The 16,772-nt window shown below is 35.0% G+C and overlaps 1 protein-coding gene across 2 annotated transcripts; it reads right to left on the reverse strand.

The window, feature by feature from the left end:
• LOC105161282 (homeobox-DDT domain protein RLT3) lies at positions 1,910-15,657 on the reverse strand. Of its 2 annotated transcripts, none has more exons than XM_011078924.2 (16): positions 15,205-15,657; positions 13,915-13,967; positions 13,515-13,817; positions 13,302-13,358; positions 12,985-13,207; positions 12,722-12,822; positions 12,043-12,129; positions 11,818-11,949; positions 9,143-9,283; positions 8,657-8,779; positions 8,088-8,534; positions 6,397-6,810; positions 5,689-6,306; positions 4,340-4,444; positions 4,037-4,259; positions 1,910-2,276 (listed from the first exon to the last, which is right to left on the reverse strand). In XM_011078924.2, the coding sequence occupies exons 1-16, from the start codon at positions 15,494-15,496 to the stop codon at positions 2,257-2,259; spliced, it is 3,339 nt and encodes a 1,112-aa protein (XP_011077226.1). In that variant the 5' UTR covers positions 15,497-15,657; the 3' UTR covers positions 1,910-2,256. The 2 variants fall into 2 exon arrangements, with proteins under 2 accessions (XP_011077226.1, XP_011077227.1); XM_011078925.2 differs by having other exon boundaries at positions 1,910-2,293.

A 16,772-nucleotide genomic window follows, 5' to 3' on the forward strand; every position in this document is an offset into this window, starting at 1 on the left:
TTAACTCTCTCATAAGATAAGCTTCTCGGATTTCTAAGGAGCAGTTAGAGTAGGTCCAACAACCACCCCAAATCCTCATAGATCCTCCGTGTCCCGGTGGTTGTTGTCCCTTTGAGATATCCAACGGGGATACCGCCACGTAGGAGCAGAACATGCTCATGTCCAAGTGCCGGCCCTATCAACCCTGCTCTAAGGCCTTTCGTGAATCTCCCTGGGCCTTTTCAAGCCTTGTTGCTTAAGAATCTAAGCCTGGTGATTTCTTAATCTCTTGTGTCGCGTGCCACCTTGAGTTTCTCTTGGGCCTTCTCCAGTCTTAACTGCTTATTGAACCCAATATATTTTGAGACATTAATAGTAAATAATAAAACTTATTTTAATATATTTAAACTAATTAACTAATTAAATTAATTAATAATATATTATTATAAATAATTAACATTTATATTTATAAAGATGTTTAAATTTGAAAAGTGAATTTCAGTATATTAATTTTTGTCTTGTGATACTAATAGAACTTTTCAATTTTAAAAATTTTATACACATTTTTGGTATCTTGATATTTAAATAAATATATTTTAAGAATAAAATCATTTACTTTTTTAGGATGGGGAATATTATGATGTAGATATTTTTTGAGGGGTGTATGTGTAATTTTTCAAAAAGCATAAATGGATTATGTAAATAATGTAAATATTCCTGCTTAGAATGTATGTATAACATTTCAAAAGGCATAGATGGACCCTATTTCAGGAAGTGTAAATATAATTATCCCTTGAAGTTACTGTAGAAGACTTTTGTTTATTGCGTGACTAAGATCCACGCTTTATTAGAATAATAAATTCATGTTTTTTATCATGTCATGTTAGTAATCCAAAGAACTGTTGGAAGCTGAATAGTTGTTATCAGGAAGCATGGAGGCAAAAAGGAAAGGAAGAAGAAAACTGAATTTGGGAAATAGAAACATGAATGTCGCTTAACTTCACATTGGCTGCAGTATTTTCTGTGTCTTGTAAGTGCCTCTATATTCTGAGAGTTGAAACTAATCTACAATGCTCCCTACGTTGGATTTGCACATTTCCGGTGTTATTTTGGGCCATTTCAATATAATGATTCATTTCCTGAAACCTACCTTCATATAGAAACCTCCAGAGGCTTCATTCCACCCATGGTTGTTGGCGGTGTTACACAACACAGCCGTGCTCAGCAAAACACGGCCAGGTCATGTTCTTCAGGGCCTTGTAGTTTTGGCCTCCTTTCCAGTGTATCACCGGCTCCATTGGTTTTAACACCTTTTCTAATGGTTTGGACCAAAAACATAAAAGACATGCAAAGATTAAGGACCAAAATTGCGGCACAAAACATTAGGGACCGAAAAAGTGAATAAGTGGCTATATATAGAAACCAAAATTGTTATTTATCCTAAATACAAAGCTCATTGTTGCATGTAAAATCTGTTGCCATTACATTTCTGCAAAATGTGTGCATCTAGATGCCTGCTTAAATACAGTCAAACTATCTATAAAGAAATGTACATATTGTGCAGAAAGATGGTTGATCCGTTGGAAGGCAAGGCCCATAGAAACACATGAAAAGCCCAATAGTTTTAACCCCTGTTGCGCCTATTGATACGAAGTGAAATCGCCTAGGTAGAGGATTTGACACTTGATTCCAGCCAGTTTATTAATACAGATGTATAATTCTCAACACAATTCTGTTCTAACTTAGAACTTGTAGAGCACAATCAAACTGGAGGATACCACACAAGAAAGTTATCAAGCAGGCACTGCTCACCCCTTATTTTCCTCAGGTTGAAGTACATACTTTCATTTACAGTAAACCTGGTCACTTTATCTAGTATGGTTCCGCCCCAAGAGGAAGATGCTATCCAGAACAATCAAAAAGAACATAGTTCGAAAGCAACACAAAAACTTATTTATTTACAGAAATTATGTAGGTTTTTTCCTTCACAAAGAAGAATGTTTGTGACAAGATCAAAATTTGGGCCAAAACTGAAGGACCGCACCTCATGCTGTACAAGAATAGCAACTTTATCAGAATAAAGGAGGACACAAGCCATTTCATGGGTGTAGCCTTCCACTTTGACCTTAGACCAGACAAGTGATGCACTCAATTTTCTCTTCAGAACGAAAAAGAATGCCTTAAACTGCTTCACCAACCAAAACGTGATCATGCAATGATCATTATGCTACCTCTGACCATCTTTCCTGTTTCGTCTTCCAGGCCAGAGAGACTCTACTACTTGGGGACACAGGTACCTGATGTCAAAGACCATCTGCAGATGTCATTAAACTCAAAACAAAAATGAAATAGCGTGCCCACAAGAAGATTGGATAGAGTAAGACTGTCCAAATTCTATCCATTACTACAACAGACACTAGGGGATTAGATACTTCACCACTTAAGATAGTGATGCATAGTAGTCTGATGGTATTACCTCAAGAACCCATAGTCGCATACAGACAAGAAACAAATAAAGAACATTATGGTAGCTTTTAACCCTTCATCAGCAGAAGACTCTCGAGAACAATGAAAATAATTTCATGGTTTGCAGTTTTGTATATATTCAAGGACAATCAAGTCCCGACTCTAGGAGCATTCCAACTCCAAAATTCTAAAAAACAGAAAAGGGTCAGTTAAGTAACACTTCTGCCTGTTTCTGAAATTAAAGCCACTACATCTCATCAATCTGCCATCTCTTTTCAGTTTTTGTTCAACTCTTTGTTTGTATTTCTATGGGGAATTAATGTGTTAAATGACCACCTCATCAGCTTCCGCTGTTAGAGAGGGAAATCATTTAATATTTAATATCTTAACACACTCTCACGTGCAAACTCTGCAAGAAAACTTTCTTTTATAAATGGTTGTCAATGAGACCCAGGCTACATTCTGTGGCCTTGCTCTAATACCATGTTAGAAATGGAGGGAAAAAACTGAGTTGTGAACTTTATTGAAGAACCTACCCCAATATATATAGGATGGGTCTGTAGAGATAAGTACAAATAAAATCAACCTAGAGATAGGTGAACCATATCCATAAATCAACTTAACATAAATCCTAACACATTGTAATAATTCAAAATCCTCACAATGTTTTCAGATTTTTCACTTTGAAAAGAATCTCTTGCTTAGTGATTCCAAAATTGTGCAGTTATTTTAAAATATGTAATAGGCAACCTGTATTTCTTATTTTAGTAAATTCTTAACTTACTTTGATCTATTACTTCAAAGATTTACGCAATGAAATACAACAAAGTGATATATTAACTATGCTTTTCCACAAGTACAGAGATTGGAGTTATTTTGTCTCTTTTAATAAATTTTTATTGAATCTATAGAGTCCGATTTCCGAGCGTCTTTGTTAAGATTTTAATAAACTGTTTCAGAGTGTTGTTTGAACAAACAACACTCTGAAACTATACATTTGAAAACTGTTAACTACTTATAAATATATAAATTTATGAATTTCATTACATACAAAAATTAGAATTAATATATCATTTTTAATCAATCAGAGAAGACCAATAAGTTTAAAACAATTTTTCTCATAAGTATAGAAACAAGAATATTTTGGTGATTGGATAACATTCTAAGGGGCATGACATTTTACAAAAATTCTATCCTAATCGGAAGTGGGTGCAAAGGCCAAAGATTTAGAGGTAGTTGCATATGTTCTAGTTTGTTAACTGTGAACTTGGCCAGAAAGGTACTTGTGATACACATTAAGAAGTTCAAGTTCAAATTAGTACATCACAACCTAAATTGGTATAAAACATTTAGCTTAAAGATCAAAAAGAAAAACAATGCACCAGTAACCAACATTCTGTTTTCATGTTATCCAACCTCCTTACTACAGGAGCATAATCGAGGGAAAAACTCAAAACGGAAAAGAAAAAGCATCTGAACCATATAAATGAAATTGATGAAAGCTGAGTATAACTCGAAACCAGCAGTTCTCAAGAGACACCAGAACAGAAACTTTATTGAGATGGACATCAAAATAGGGAAAAGTGCATACCTTCCAATCTGTGGACCATTCCAGATTTAGGTTGAGAAGACCGACTTTCCACACGAGAAGCAATCAAAGAATCCAGTTTTACCAACCAAAGTGCAACTGCAGAATATGTTTGTGGCATGGTTGAAAAGTTTGAAATTATTTCTTCCAAAGCACAATAAGAATCCGAAATGTTGTTTCGATAAAACCAGTCTTCGTCAATAGCAGTAACCAAGTCAGCCAAGACCTAAAACATTCCGAAAAGAAGATACATGAATACATCCTCAGGGATACCTATAGATAGAAGACAATGACAAATGTTATCACCTGTAAAAACTCTCTCAAATTGGAGGCTCGTCGTAACCTATTGACCCATAGATTATGAGCAGATCTTTTCCAAGAGCCCATCAAAGCATCTTCAGGAATAGCTGACTGCAAAGAAGTCAAATGAAGATCACCTATTAATCTAACTTATTATAGAGTCCAAGATGCTTAAGAAAAACGTCTCACACTAAACATTTTCACCACCTCCTAGTATGCAATACTGTTGGAAAACAGTGCTGCAACTTTTTCCTGGAATTATACTAATATTTGACAGCCAAAGAAAATGAAAATTGTTACCAGCTTTCCAGTTTAACAATACTGGAGCTATGTGTGCCTCTCCTAGTAAATATCAGGAGTACTAAACTGAGTAAGTGAATATGTTTAGTGTTCAGCCTCTTCCTAAGTAATAAAATGGCACCATCAACCATTCAAAGAGCTCAGCTTCCTACTACATACAGTCCACCATAAAGGGGAAAACTGATACTCATTGTTCAGCGCATTAAGCCAATAACCAAAACTATTAATCATCTTGTCATAATTTACCACCCAGCAAAGAATTCATAGAAACAATCGCCATCAGCAACAGTACATGGCCCCAAACAGATAAATGGGAAGATAAAGGGGCAAATACAATGGGGGCAAAAGACTTTTCTTGCATCTAATTTTGCTGAGTGGAATTTTTATGTCAAAACAGACAGGGAGATGCTGCTGTCACTATGAAATTATCTTCAGACATACTTCCACCCAAAAATCATGGGGATAATTTGACTCAACTTGGAGCTTTATATGAGAGTCGAAAAAGGGTGAGTGCTGTATAGTTTTACAAACTTTCCCTTAAAAGCAGTTGTTAAAAGTTAGTCACATCATTACTTTAACTGAAACAGTAACAATAGCCATAATGAACAAACTGTTGCGTGTATTCAAATCAGAAAGCATTAGGCCTGGCAAAATTTAAGCTTTTCATTAGTTTGACTCTAGAGGCCTGCACAAAATGATGAATATTTAACCTCCCTGTAAAACAACCAGTTTTCAGTTCACAAAAGAGATAACATGAAATCAGCACTAAGTGACCATAGCTGCAATGTTTGAATATAGAACAAGCAGGCTTAAGGAACAATTAAAAGCAACCTAATATAATTAATGCCGCGATCTAATACGATTAGTTTTAGCACAAGGTTCCAAGAAAAAGGACTTGTGAGAGAATGAACTTTGTGTTAAATTGCATGGAACAAACCAGTAAAAAGAAAATACATAAACACACCTAAAGAAACTACTTGATTGAAAACATAATCGTAAGGTTGTATTCCTGCGCATAATATGAAATGCTAAATTCAGATTATATCACAGCCTACCTCAATTGCATAGATTGCAGCCTTGAGTGCTTGCAATTGGGATGATAAAACTCTTTGCTTTCGGCATTTATTAACATCCTTATTGGCCTGACAAACTGCAGAATGAACAGCATATCTTTCCTCTAGATCAAAATCAAGTTCAAATGTGGTATGGCAAATTCTACAATGTTTTTCGTCTCTCCAATACAGGTCCTGACATTGATCACATCTTCTAAGCGAGTCAAGGTAAGCCTTTTTTCCAATTTTAACGCTGTTGAGTTCAGAGTAAAATGACTTCCATATCCATGCACCAAAAGCTTGGGAATGGCCTGGTTTTTCCAACAGCTGTTCCCCTTTCTTCCCACCATCAACAGTTGCTATGCTAGTAGAAGAGGGAAGTTCATTTTGCATCTCACTCAAACTTGATCGGTTGTCTACATCAGACACCGGTGAGGAACTATCTTCCCTAGAAGTATTTAATTCAGATTGATCTGACTGGGCCAGCTGTCTATTTCCACCATCATTTGGCGTATTGGACATTACTTGGATCAAACTTGATTCTCTTTTTTCCAAGGATGCTAGAAGGCGAGCCTCCCGGGCCCCCCTACGGTCCAGAGCTGACAACAAAGTGGAGAAAGCCTACACGAAGGCAGAGTGATAAATTAGTCCTACGCATAAAGTAAGAGTTTGTCTTAGTGTATTTTAAGGAAAGAATTCATGAAAGTTAACCTCTTTGGTATCGATCATCTCCCAATGGCCATCTTCAGAAGATTCAAAGTAAATCCTCCTGTGTCCAGGATCTAATTCATCACAAGGACCCAAAAATAACCAGTATCTATTATACCTACGATCAGAACCCAGAAAGATTGACTGCATAGGATGTAAATAGAGCTCTGCTTCCATTTGTTTTGCAACCCTTTTCATGTTGGCAAACTTCTCCTCCTCACCGATCTTTGACATAGGTACCAAGGAATCAATTGGTTGTTCTGGTATATTTACATCAGGCCCACTAAATGTTTGCCCAGCACGGCTTCCCGATAGCCCAAGGGAGTCATACTGCTTCACAATAGATCTCTTTATTTTCGCACCAGAACCATGATGATAGGTGTTGGGAGGACATTCCGTACTTGACATCAAGGGATCCTGGAATAAAAATGCAGGATATTTTACTAACTTGTCAGCAACATAAATGTTATATGTATCGAAGCCCGCCTCTAGAAAAACATAAAAGATGCCTAGAAGGATCAGTTCACGGAAACATAATGACAAGTCAAATAATATACCACCCACATAAACCATGCAAGAACATGACCAATGCAGCAAAAGACCATGAAGGCCACAAAGCAAGTTACATTTTTTTCCTTATGCTGGAAAAAGAGAGGACAAAGTTCTCCAAAACTTCTCCGCATGCCATTCCAGTTATGAGATACAGAAGCCTGCCTTTGGAGGAGATGGCCCAGACTGGCACAGGCGACGAACTCTCCAGGGGATCAATTAAAAGACTTTAGCATATGCCCTCTCAGAAATAGCAAAATCAATATAGATAAGTTTTAACATCTACAGACGCATCCAAGCGTATAAATCTCAGTTCAGCTGATAAAAAAGGCCTGACAGTCGTTTTGCTCTAAAGATACAAAAAAGTGTGCATATATATAATCGAAAGTTTCTTATACAATTCCTCTTTTTGCAGCGAATATTAACTCCACTTCAATGATTTGGATGAAAAAAATGCCGATAAGCTGACTTCCAGATTGACAGAAAGAAGAGTGAAGTAGTACTTGTGACATAAAGACTTCTCTTGATCCCATTAGTGAACTGATCATTAGGAACACAAATAAAGAGGAAGAAGATGATAGACAAATAAGACATGCTATCCCTGTACTTTAGACAAAGACACACACAAATGCCAAGTGGACATTTAAAATCCGCCCAGCACAATAAAACAAGAGCTGGATCTGACTTCCATAACTTCCTAATAGTGCCATAAATGTTCATTGTGATGTGTCAAAAACCATCGCCTACCTCACCCTTCCATCTTCCAGGAAATAGAGGTAACTTAAATATCAGCAACTTTTCTCAGTTATTTGGTTATCGTTTTTATCTCAATTGATGTATTCATAAGGAAATATAAGCATATCTAGCTATTGAATGTACATGTGAAAAATAGATTATCCACCAACTCTAGAAAGTATATGTCCAATGAAATCATCAAAGGCAATGTCATATTTCATAAACATACCAAAGGCACCAATATTCACATGCTTATACAGAGATTAAATTATGTATTAGCTAACATTCAGAAAGCAAAAGCAACAAATCAGAAACTGCAAACAAGAGATCTACATAGAAAGAAGAGGAAAGATCTGTGCTGACCCTAATAACGGAAGGCATAAAGGAGCCATTAAAAAAATAAGGATTACCTCCATTCTGATACTGGATCCAGCACCAAGAAGATCAATCAACGCGACTAAAGCATTTAGCTTCTCCTCAATGCTTAAATCGGAATATTCACTCTCCATTAGTCCTAACAACCATACTTCTCCCGGATTGCTCTCATCAATTTCATTATATACTCTCAGCATGTTCATGTTAGATTGACCAACATCAGTTTTGGACGGACTGCAGCCCAGAGTCTCGTACTCAGAATCATTTGCATCATCTCCACCAGTGACTTCAGAAATGTCATCCATGCTTCCAAAGTCTTCAGAATCAGATGGACAATCTTCACATTCTTTCTCAACTGCATGGATACGTAATCTATACCCAGATGATGAGATCTTTTCAAACAACGTTATGTCACCCGAGAGAGCTGAAGTGACCAAATTCTCTAGGTCGGGGAGTGTATCCGTGAGGTTCAACTCAACAATCTTCATGGCAAAAGAAATATTACCCAGTAAGTAAAAGCTGATAATATCTAAAACTGCCAAATAGTTGGCATGTTCCTCAATGAATGTTTGCTAACAACTAACAATAGAAACCACAAACTTACTGATGAAGATTTTGCCAACTCTGAGACTTTCATCCCACTATTTCCTTGTGTCAACAAAAGACTGAATAGTTCTCCCTTCAATGTACCAGGACTTAGGCCATACTTATCCATAAGATTGACTTCCTAGAGAACAAAACAAGCAAGATTAAGAAATATTTCCTCAAGGGAATTTGAATATGATGATCTTTTGTTACATGTTATAGATAACTAGCCAAATAATCAGCTAAAGGTTTTATTTACAAGGTATTAATCTACAACTGATAAAGCAGGCGGTAGAAACCCTTCGTTCAAATACATGCAATTGTTAGAGTTACACAAAATTTTAATAATGACCTGACTTTAAATGGCTGCCCCATGTTAATAAATGGGTCTAAAGTTTGATAGTTTGAGACACAGATAAAAGGAGGGGACTGCCAAACCAAATGGACACATGATGGAAAAAAACTATAAGAAGATGAAAATCATGCTCATCAGGAAATTTAATACCTTGTTGCAAATTGTCTTCCGTGTCATACCATGTTTGGCACCAAAACCAGCTGCAACCAATACCTGTCGCAGGATTTCCGTCCATGTCAGGAGGTTCAGTGAATTCTGCCAGAACTCCAGAATAGATCCATTATGTTCAAGCTGCCGAACCATGCAAAGAGTGTTAACAGCAATACAAGAAGTCCAATGCATTAACATACTAAATGAACCACAAAAAGACAAGGCATATTTTGAAATATCTAAGAAATTACAGATCCTTAGACAACTAGCATGATGAAGACAAGATTTGCTCTACTTTCCACCAAATGCTGTGTGGACACAAGCATACGTAAAACATCGTCTGTCAAGTTCTGAAGTGGCCGCTCATAAAGCTAAGTGGAGAGAAGAGGGCCAAGGTACTTGGTCCTAGATACACTTCTAGCTAAGAGATGCTGATATTGAATGTCCACCAAACTATCCCTCAGATACTATATAAAAAGGTGAAATTGCACAAATTCATTACTGACATCTAAATCATTATTTCCCTGCTAGTTTCTGACAAATCAATCAAATCATCATCACACGAACAGTTGACTTCTATTTTCTATCACCTCTATAGTAGCAACGAATTATATATCCATGGGAGAAATCTCCAGAAACAAGTTTTCCACACAAATGATAATCTAGGTGTCCTAAAAGCATGTTAAATAATGGAACCAGCGACTGCTCAACAGTCTTCAAAAGCATTCAGAAAACAACTTAAGTTTGTCATATAATTTAATCAAGATAAATTCCAACTATGTAGATCTAAACTTCAGTGAATTATATAGACCAGACTCAAAAATCACCACCTACTTCAGTCAACTCTTTCTAAACTTTAAAAAGACTCAATATAATAGGTGGGCTAAGCTTAGATTGTAAATTCCAAATACTTGATGTATTGAATTTCAATAAACAATAATTAAATAATTTTGAAATTATTCAAATAAAGTTCTTCAGTTCCACTTTTATTCATTTACTACATGGACCAAACTTGAACTTCATTGTATTGATAATCACCCATGATCAATATAGACAAGGTTAATTAAAGAACAATAAAAAGAAGGCGAGACATGGATGGAAAATTTATCTGTCAAAATTTGCTTCTCTAGAAGATTAGTTATCGTTAATAGATAATGTCCTTAAACTTTTAGATAGCATGAGTTATAGATATATTACCTTTACAATTCTTATCATAATAATTCTTCTGATTTACATATAAAGAGGGAGACTACTAATCAACGTAGTATCTCCGTGTAAATTACATTTTTGGTCCCTATATATGCTCATTTATTCTCTTTTGGTCCCTAATGTTCACGTGCCACGACTTTGGTCCTTAATGTTTACAAAATTTTTACAGATTTGGTCCAAAAATTTATGGTAGGACCAAATCTGTAAGAATTTGTAAACATTAAGGCCCAAAATTGTGGCACATAAACATTAAGGACCAAATGCGAATAAGTGCTATATATATAGGGACCAAAAAGTAATTTACCATTCTTTACAATGAAAGAAGAAAAAGATTAATTTTTATTTGGTTCAATTAAAATATTGGGTAAATTACAACAAAATTCCCCGAGGTTTGACATAATTACGAATACTCCCTTGTTATTTGAAAAATTACAAATACCTCCGTTGATGTTTGATGAAATTATGTAATCCTTGGATAGAGGTATGAAATTGTAACTTTTCCCTTACTATATTTTTTCTTTTTGCTAAAAAAATTAAAAATTTGTAAAAAATGTTGGACGGATGGAAAATTTTGAAAAATTATAAAAAAATTATCCACTTAATCCATAAAAAAATTAAAAATAAATAAAATTATAGTTCTTAGTCGACAAGGGCATTTTGGTCAGTTGACCACAAAAAATGGATGAAAACCTAACGGATTGAGCTAGTTGTTAAACAGTCGTTAAAATTGGGGGTATTAGTAATTTTTCAAACAACGAGAGGTATTCGTAATAATGTCAAACCTCAAGGGAAGTTGTTGTAATTTACCCTTAAAATATATAAGCAAGAATAGATTTAAAGTAGTAGTTTTGTTCCAATTAATATTATAGTACATAAATATTTTTATTTATTTTCAATGATATTTGTTTGCGCAAAAAGTTAAATTTTATATTATAATTTATTAAAAAATAAACTGAAAAATTGAATTTTTTATCGAGGTCACAACATGTCGTGGAATTTTAGTTCTAATATAATTAATTACCTAATAATAATTTATCTTATAAATATTTATAAATAAAATTAGTGGAAAATAACAAAAAAATATTATCATAAAGGTAAGTTAAATTTTTGGTTCCTATATAGCCACTTATTCACTTTTAGTCCCCAATGTTCACGTACCATGATTTCGGTCCCTAATGTTTACATACTTTTATAGATTTTGGTCCCTACTTTGACGGTAGGACGAAATTTGTAAACATTAGGGGCCAAAATCGTGGCACTTAAAATTAGGGACCAAAACGAAGTGGCTATATATAGGGACCAAAAATATAATTAGTATCTCCACTACTTCCGTGAAAATCACTATGTGCAAGATTAAAGGTAAGTGATCTTATAATATATCAACAAAGCTGAGTTATTATAAGGAAAAGAAGAACGCATACAAACAAATTACCAGTTCACTGATGCCTTCAGTTAGACATACTCACCGAATGAAGCAAACCCAAAAACTTGCAATTTTTGCTTGCATGAGACAGAAATCCCCTACTCAGCTCCTTGTCAATATCTGATAAAAGTAGTTTGAGAAGTGCCAGATGTACTTGCCCAAGCAACAATGAATCCTGACGACCACATAGGGAGGAGGACAAAACTAAGAAATATGAAACACACAAAACCTACTAAATGAATACAATACAAGAATGACAATGGCTTACCTTATCATGAAATGCTTGAGCAAATTCGTCTAACGTGAATGAATGTATACTGATTGTTACAGCATATGTACAAAGAAAATGGAACACCTTCAGTGAGGAAATAAAAGAAAATTAGCCAAACATGGTGTATAATATACTATTTGTAAAACTCATTCAATCGACTTATCATGTGAAAGAGAATAATAGATAGAGCTTAAAGGCAAGCCAGTAATCAAAAAGAACAGCAGGCTCAATCGCATATCATTCTCCACATTATCTTGTACTCTTTATATCTTGTGAATACTGTTTTCCATAATTCCCATTTGCATTTAGCAGTCCCATGAGCTAATGGTGTTTAAGTTAATTGTTATCCAGCCGAAAATCGAAAAGTATAATATAGCTAGCTAGCTAAAGACCTTGAACCTCTATTTCCCAACACTATTTGCCCTAGACACCATAAGAACATGTAATAAGGATGTAAGACTTACCTACCCTGCACAATATAAAAAATGTACAGAAAGCATATATTAAGATAAATATGCAGTATGACGAGGAATCAGAAATTTAGGATTATGAGATTTTGTAACAGGAAGAGTTTAAAACTATTTTATTTCTGATACATCTAGAAAAGGGGTATGTCAAGGCCATTCACCAATAGCAATCGAAATGCATAATCATACAGAAAGACTTGTTTAGATACCTTAAAAAACTTGATAACTAGCTCTGGCGAGGAAACCCATGGTGGGATAGACAATGGTAGCTTCATTGTTACAGAATTTGGAGGGAACTTCGCAAGCAAGTCTATCATAATACAAATATTGTTAAAAGGATGAGAGGAAGGTCAAACAAAAGTCAGCAAAGCAAATAAGTTTTCTACTACAACAATGATGTATCCAGATAACCAAAGGGCATTGGAACAGATCAAGAAAGGAAATTGAACAGTAAAAGTACAGTTTGATTTACCTTTGCAAAGGGAACAACCATGAGAAGCATTGGTTGGAAAATGAGCACAACAAGACAACGGTTTTGGCCCTGCTTGTAGATCTCTTAGCTCCAGCTCCTCATCATCCATTAGCAATGCAAACTGTTCTGTGTTTTCTAGACATTTCGCATCTTCAAGAGCAAGTTCACATTTTTCTTTATGAGGCTGTTTCTGTTTCTGTTTCTGAAGTTTCTGGCGTTCCACCTGCAAATTTTGGCACACAAGTAAATATCAACTAAAACACCACCGAAAAGATTTCCTTGTATTTTGTAAGTACAATAGCTAAAGCAAACTTTACTTTTCTACTTCCCACAGCAGTCTTCCTCCTAGCCTGTTCTTTGTTTGCCAATCTTCTCTGCATAAGGAATAATAAAACTTAGTTGCTTGTTAATAAGTGAAATTGTTACATTTGAGAAAGAATTTTCATATTATACTATCCAACTAGCTTTTTTGGTACAGAAAATGATGTAATTGTCACAACACAACTCCAAAGATGGATCAGTGGGCAAACCGCAAGGGATTCCCGTGGCTGTACTCTGTTCTTCTTCTTTTGAATGGCAAGCTCACTGCTGTTAGCACCATATGCAAAATCTCTTGCAACATGATTTGTACCTTGCCAAACTGTCATGAAACCTTTCCCACGGCCATGCTTTTTCCCTGGAGCACCCTTTTGAGTCATTAAACCTTTACCCATGCCGTGTTTCTTTATTGGAGCACCGTTCGCAGTCATTGGGCCTTTTCCTATGCCATGCCTCTGTGCAGGTGAACTGTTCTCACAACAAGCTTGGTAGTCCAAAATGGCATGCATGGAAACCTACAATGAAAAGATGTAAGGAAAAAATGAAAGGTCCAAATACATTTATGCATGGCTTTTAACCAAAAAAATTCGAGTTAAAATATGTGCTATATACCTTTCTTCTTTTACAGGAATTCCGATTATCTTCATGATGAGATTTGCTGGGACCTGGTCATCAGAGAGAAAAAAATCAAGAGAAAGATTCTGATGATATTTATAAAATGCATATATTAACTACAAAGATAGATAATAAAGTGTCACACAACAAATGTGACTAACACTCTTGGTTCTTCTCTTATCTGCTTGACATTCTTTTGTTTGTTGACTAGAGATAAGTGAAGGAACAATATGGGGTTAGAGAACCAAAGTTGATGGAGTGCATATAGGACTCTGGGGAGTTGGGACACCTCAGTTGAGTTTCCATAAGTTTCTGACTCCTGTGTTCTTCTTCTTTTAAAGGACTGTTGTAAGATGTTGTGGCACTAAAGTGAGAGAAGCATTGGGGAGATATAATACATTTATCCAACCAAAATGGTGGACCATTCTGCATCTGAGTGAGGATCTGGCTGTCTAAAAGTTCATAACTCAAATACCTAGCTCAATATGATGTAAGAATACCAACTTAGTAAATTACCATGAGACTCTCACTTACCCAGCTCCATTATCTACAATCCTATTTGGTTCCTGACATGCAAACTAGTAATGATTACAGACCTAATAGTTTAAACTGGTTATTAACAAAACCGGATAGCTATAGCTAAATACATAAAACTGAGTAGGTCATTGTCTCCTCAACTTTAGCACCAAGATTGTCCAAAACCAATCAAAACTTGACTGTTTGGCAACTACTTATTTATCTCTTGAAGTGCAACCAACTTATCAGTCTAAATATCTGGACAAGAAACAAAGGGCATGCTTACAGCTTCTCAACCTAATACCAGCATGTGCTTAAAGCAAGGTAAAGAGCCTTATATTCATTTCCATCTCAGGTACACTGATCTCATCAAGTACCAAAGAGATCTAATGATAGACAGCTTATCACACAGCCTAAAGGGAAAAACAAAATATTGGAATAGTCACTAGTTAGTCCTTTCATCCAAAAGTTCAGAAAACGAAAGAGAAACACTCTAACCCAGGATTCTTCCATTGGGAAGTAATTCCTGCATCATATTCATGTATGAGTTGTGACTACCCTCATGTCATGTTCTCGGCCCAATAAAATAGAAAGTAGAAACAAAAGCTCTCCTAACACATTGCATGATTTCCGAGTATAATGTAACAATCAGTTAAATCAGAGAATAATCAACAAATAAATCCACAGGAAATGAGAAAATCCACCTGAACAATTCGAATTCTATGTTCACCCCGAACAAAAAAAAAACACAAACATCTTTCCACCTCTTACCGCAGGAAAAAGCATTTGATGGAAGAGAATCAAAGTGATCCCCAAGCGGGGGACCATCCTTGCGAAAAAATTTGGTGAGAATATAGTCCGGAGTGTATAAGACCTCCTGAAGCCGCAGCTTATAATCATTTTCACTCATAAATAGCTGCTGATGCTGCTTGCTCTTCCTCTTTCGCCCGACAGCATTGCGCCTGGAATAATGAATTACGTCGGAATTCAACCCATTCCCAAATTCTTGAGTACACTTGTGCGTATTGCTATTTGGCTTTTGTTTGGCCATAATCAACTCCATTCAAATTTTATTGAGCTCTATTAGCCATAAGAAGGGTGGAAATGGATGAGAACAGTTCAGTCTCTCTTTCAGACCTGTGGAAGAGTTGAGAAAATGGAGGGCAGGGTTTTAACAAGTAGGGTTTTTGGCTTTTGGGTTTTATGAGGATGTTTCTCATTATCTTTTCTTGAGTTTTAATAAAGTCGAAAAAGCTCGCAAAAAAAGTTCCGACATATATATAGTTTATAATAAGATATGTGTGTAAAATTGAAAATATCTTCAACGGGTCGGATTGAGCGGCTAGGTTTTTGACTTAAACTCGGTGGCAGGAAGACGGGTCGGGTCGCCCGAGGAGGAAAAACAAGCACATATTCTATGTGCATATTTAATTTAGGGTTATTCATTTTTTATCATTCAAACTATGATTGTTTTTACATTTTGATATTTAATTTTTTTTTTGTATTAACTTACCATCTCAATTTTATTAAATTTTGTACTTTGTTATTTACAATTCTTTTTCAATCAAGTTTTTTATTGGAAAACCTTTACATGCAGCACACATGTAATATTTAAGGGTTATGTGACGTAATATTGTTCCGACAGAAAAATTAATAAAAAGACGGATGTATATGACAAAGTACAAATTTCGTAAAATTGAGATGGTAAGTTGACACAAAAAAAAAGTTTCGATGGCTAAATGTAAAAATGAGCATAGTTCGGATGATAAAAGTATTTTACGTTTTAATTTATATAATTCAAAATTGTAAATATTTAGTAATATTTATTGTTATATTTTTAATTACTTAAATATTTATTAGTTTATAATATATAAAATAAAAATTAAGTTAAAATAAAATAAAGTAATATGAGGGGAAATGAGAAAACTCTAGATATGAGGAGTAAGATGGACAAAATTAAATAAACAAGAGTTCAGTTGTGAGAGGAGAAGAAAAAAATAAATAGAAAAAAATAATTTTGATATTGTATTTACAAATTGGATTAATTTTGTCAAGTATTAAATTACATACCATAATAATTTTAAAATTCTTCATAATTTACATAGTTATTTGGAAAAGCACTGCACAAAGCACGTTTAAAAATGCTCAGGAAGAAGGTATACACTGACAATAAGCTAAGTCATTGTATTTATCCTTAGATGGATTATAAGTTGGAAAGAGTAGCACAAACAATTGTAGTACCGTTTTGAAATAACAATCAGATATAATAATAGTTTTTGAAATAAAAAACACAAACAAATACATTGGAACAAATAAACTGTAAAACCTGTTATTGTGTT

The sequence above is a fragment of the Sesamum indicum genome, linkage group LG4, assembly GCF_000512975.1.
Source record: "Sesamum indicum cultivar Zhongzhi No. 13 linkage group LG4, S_indicum_v1.0, whole genome shotgun sequence".
Classification (NCBI taxonomy): domain Eukaryota; kingdom Viridiplantae; phylum Streptophyta; class Magnoliopsida; order Lamiales; family Pedaliaceae; genus Sesamum; species Sesamum indicum.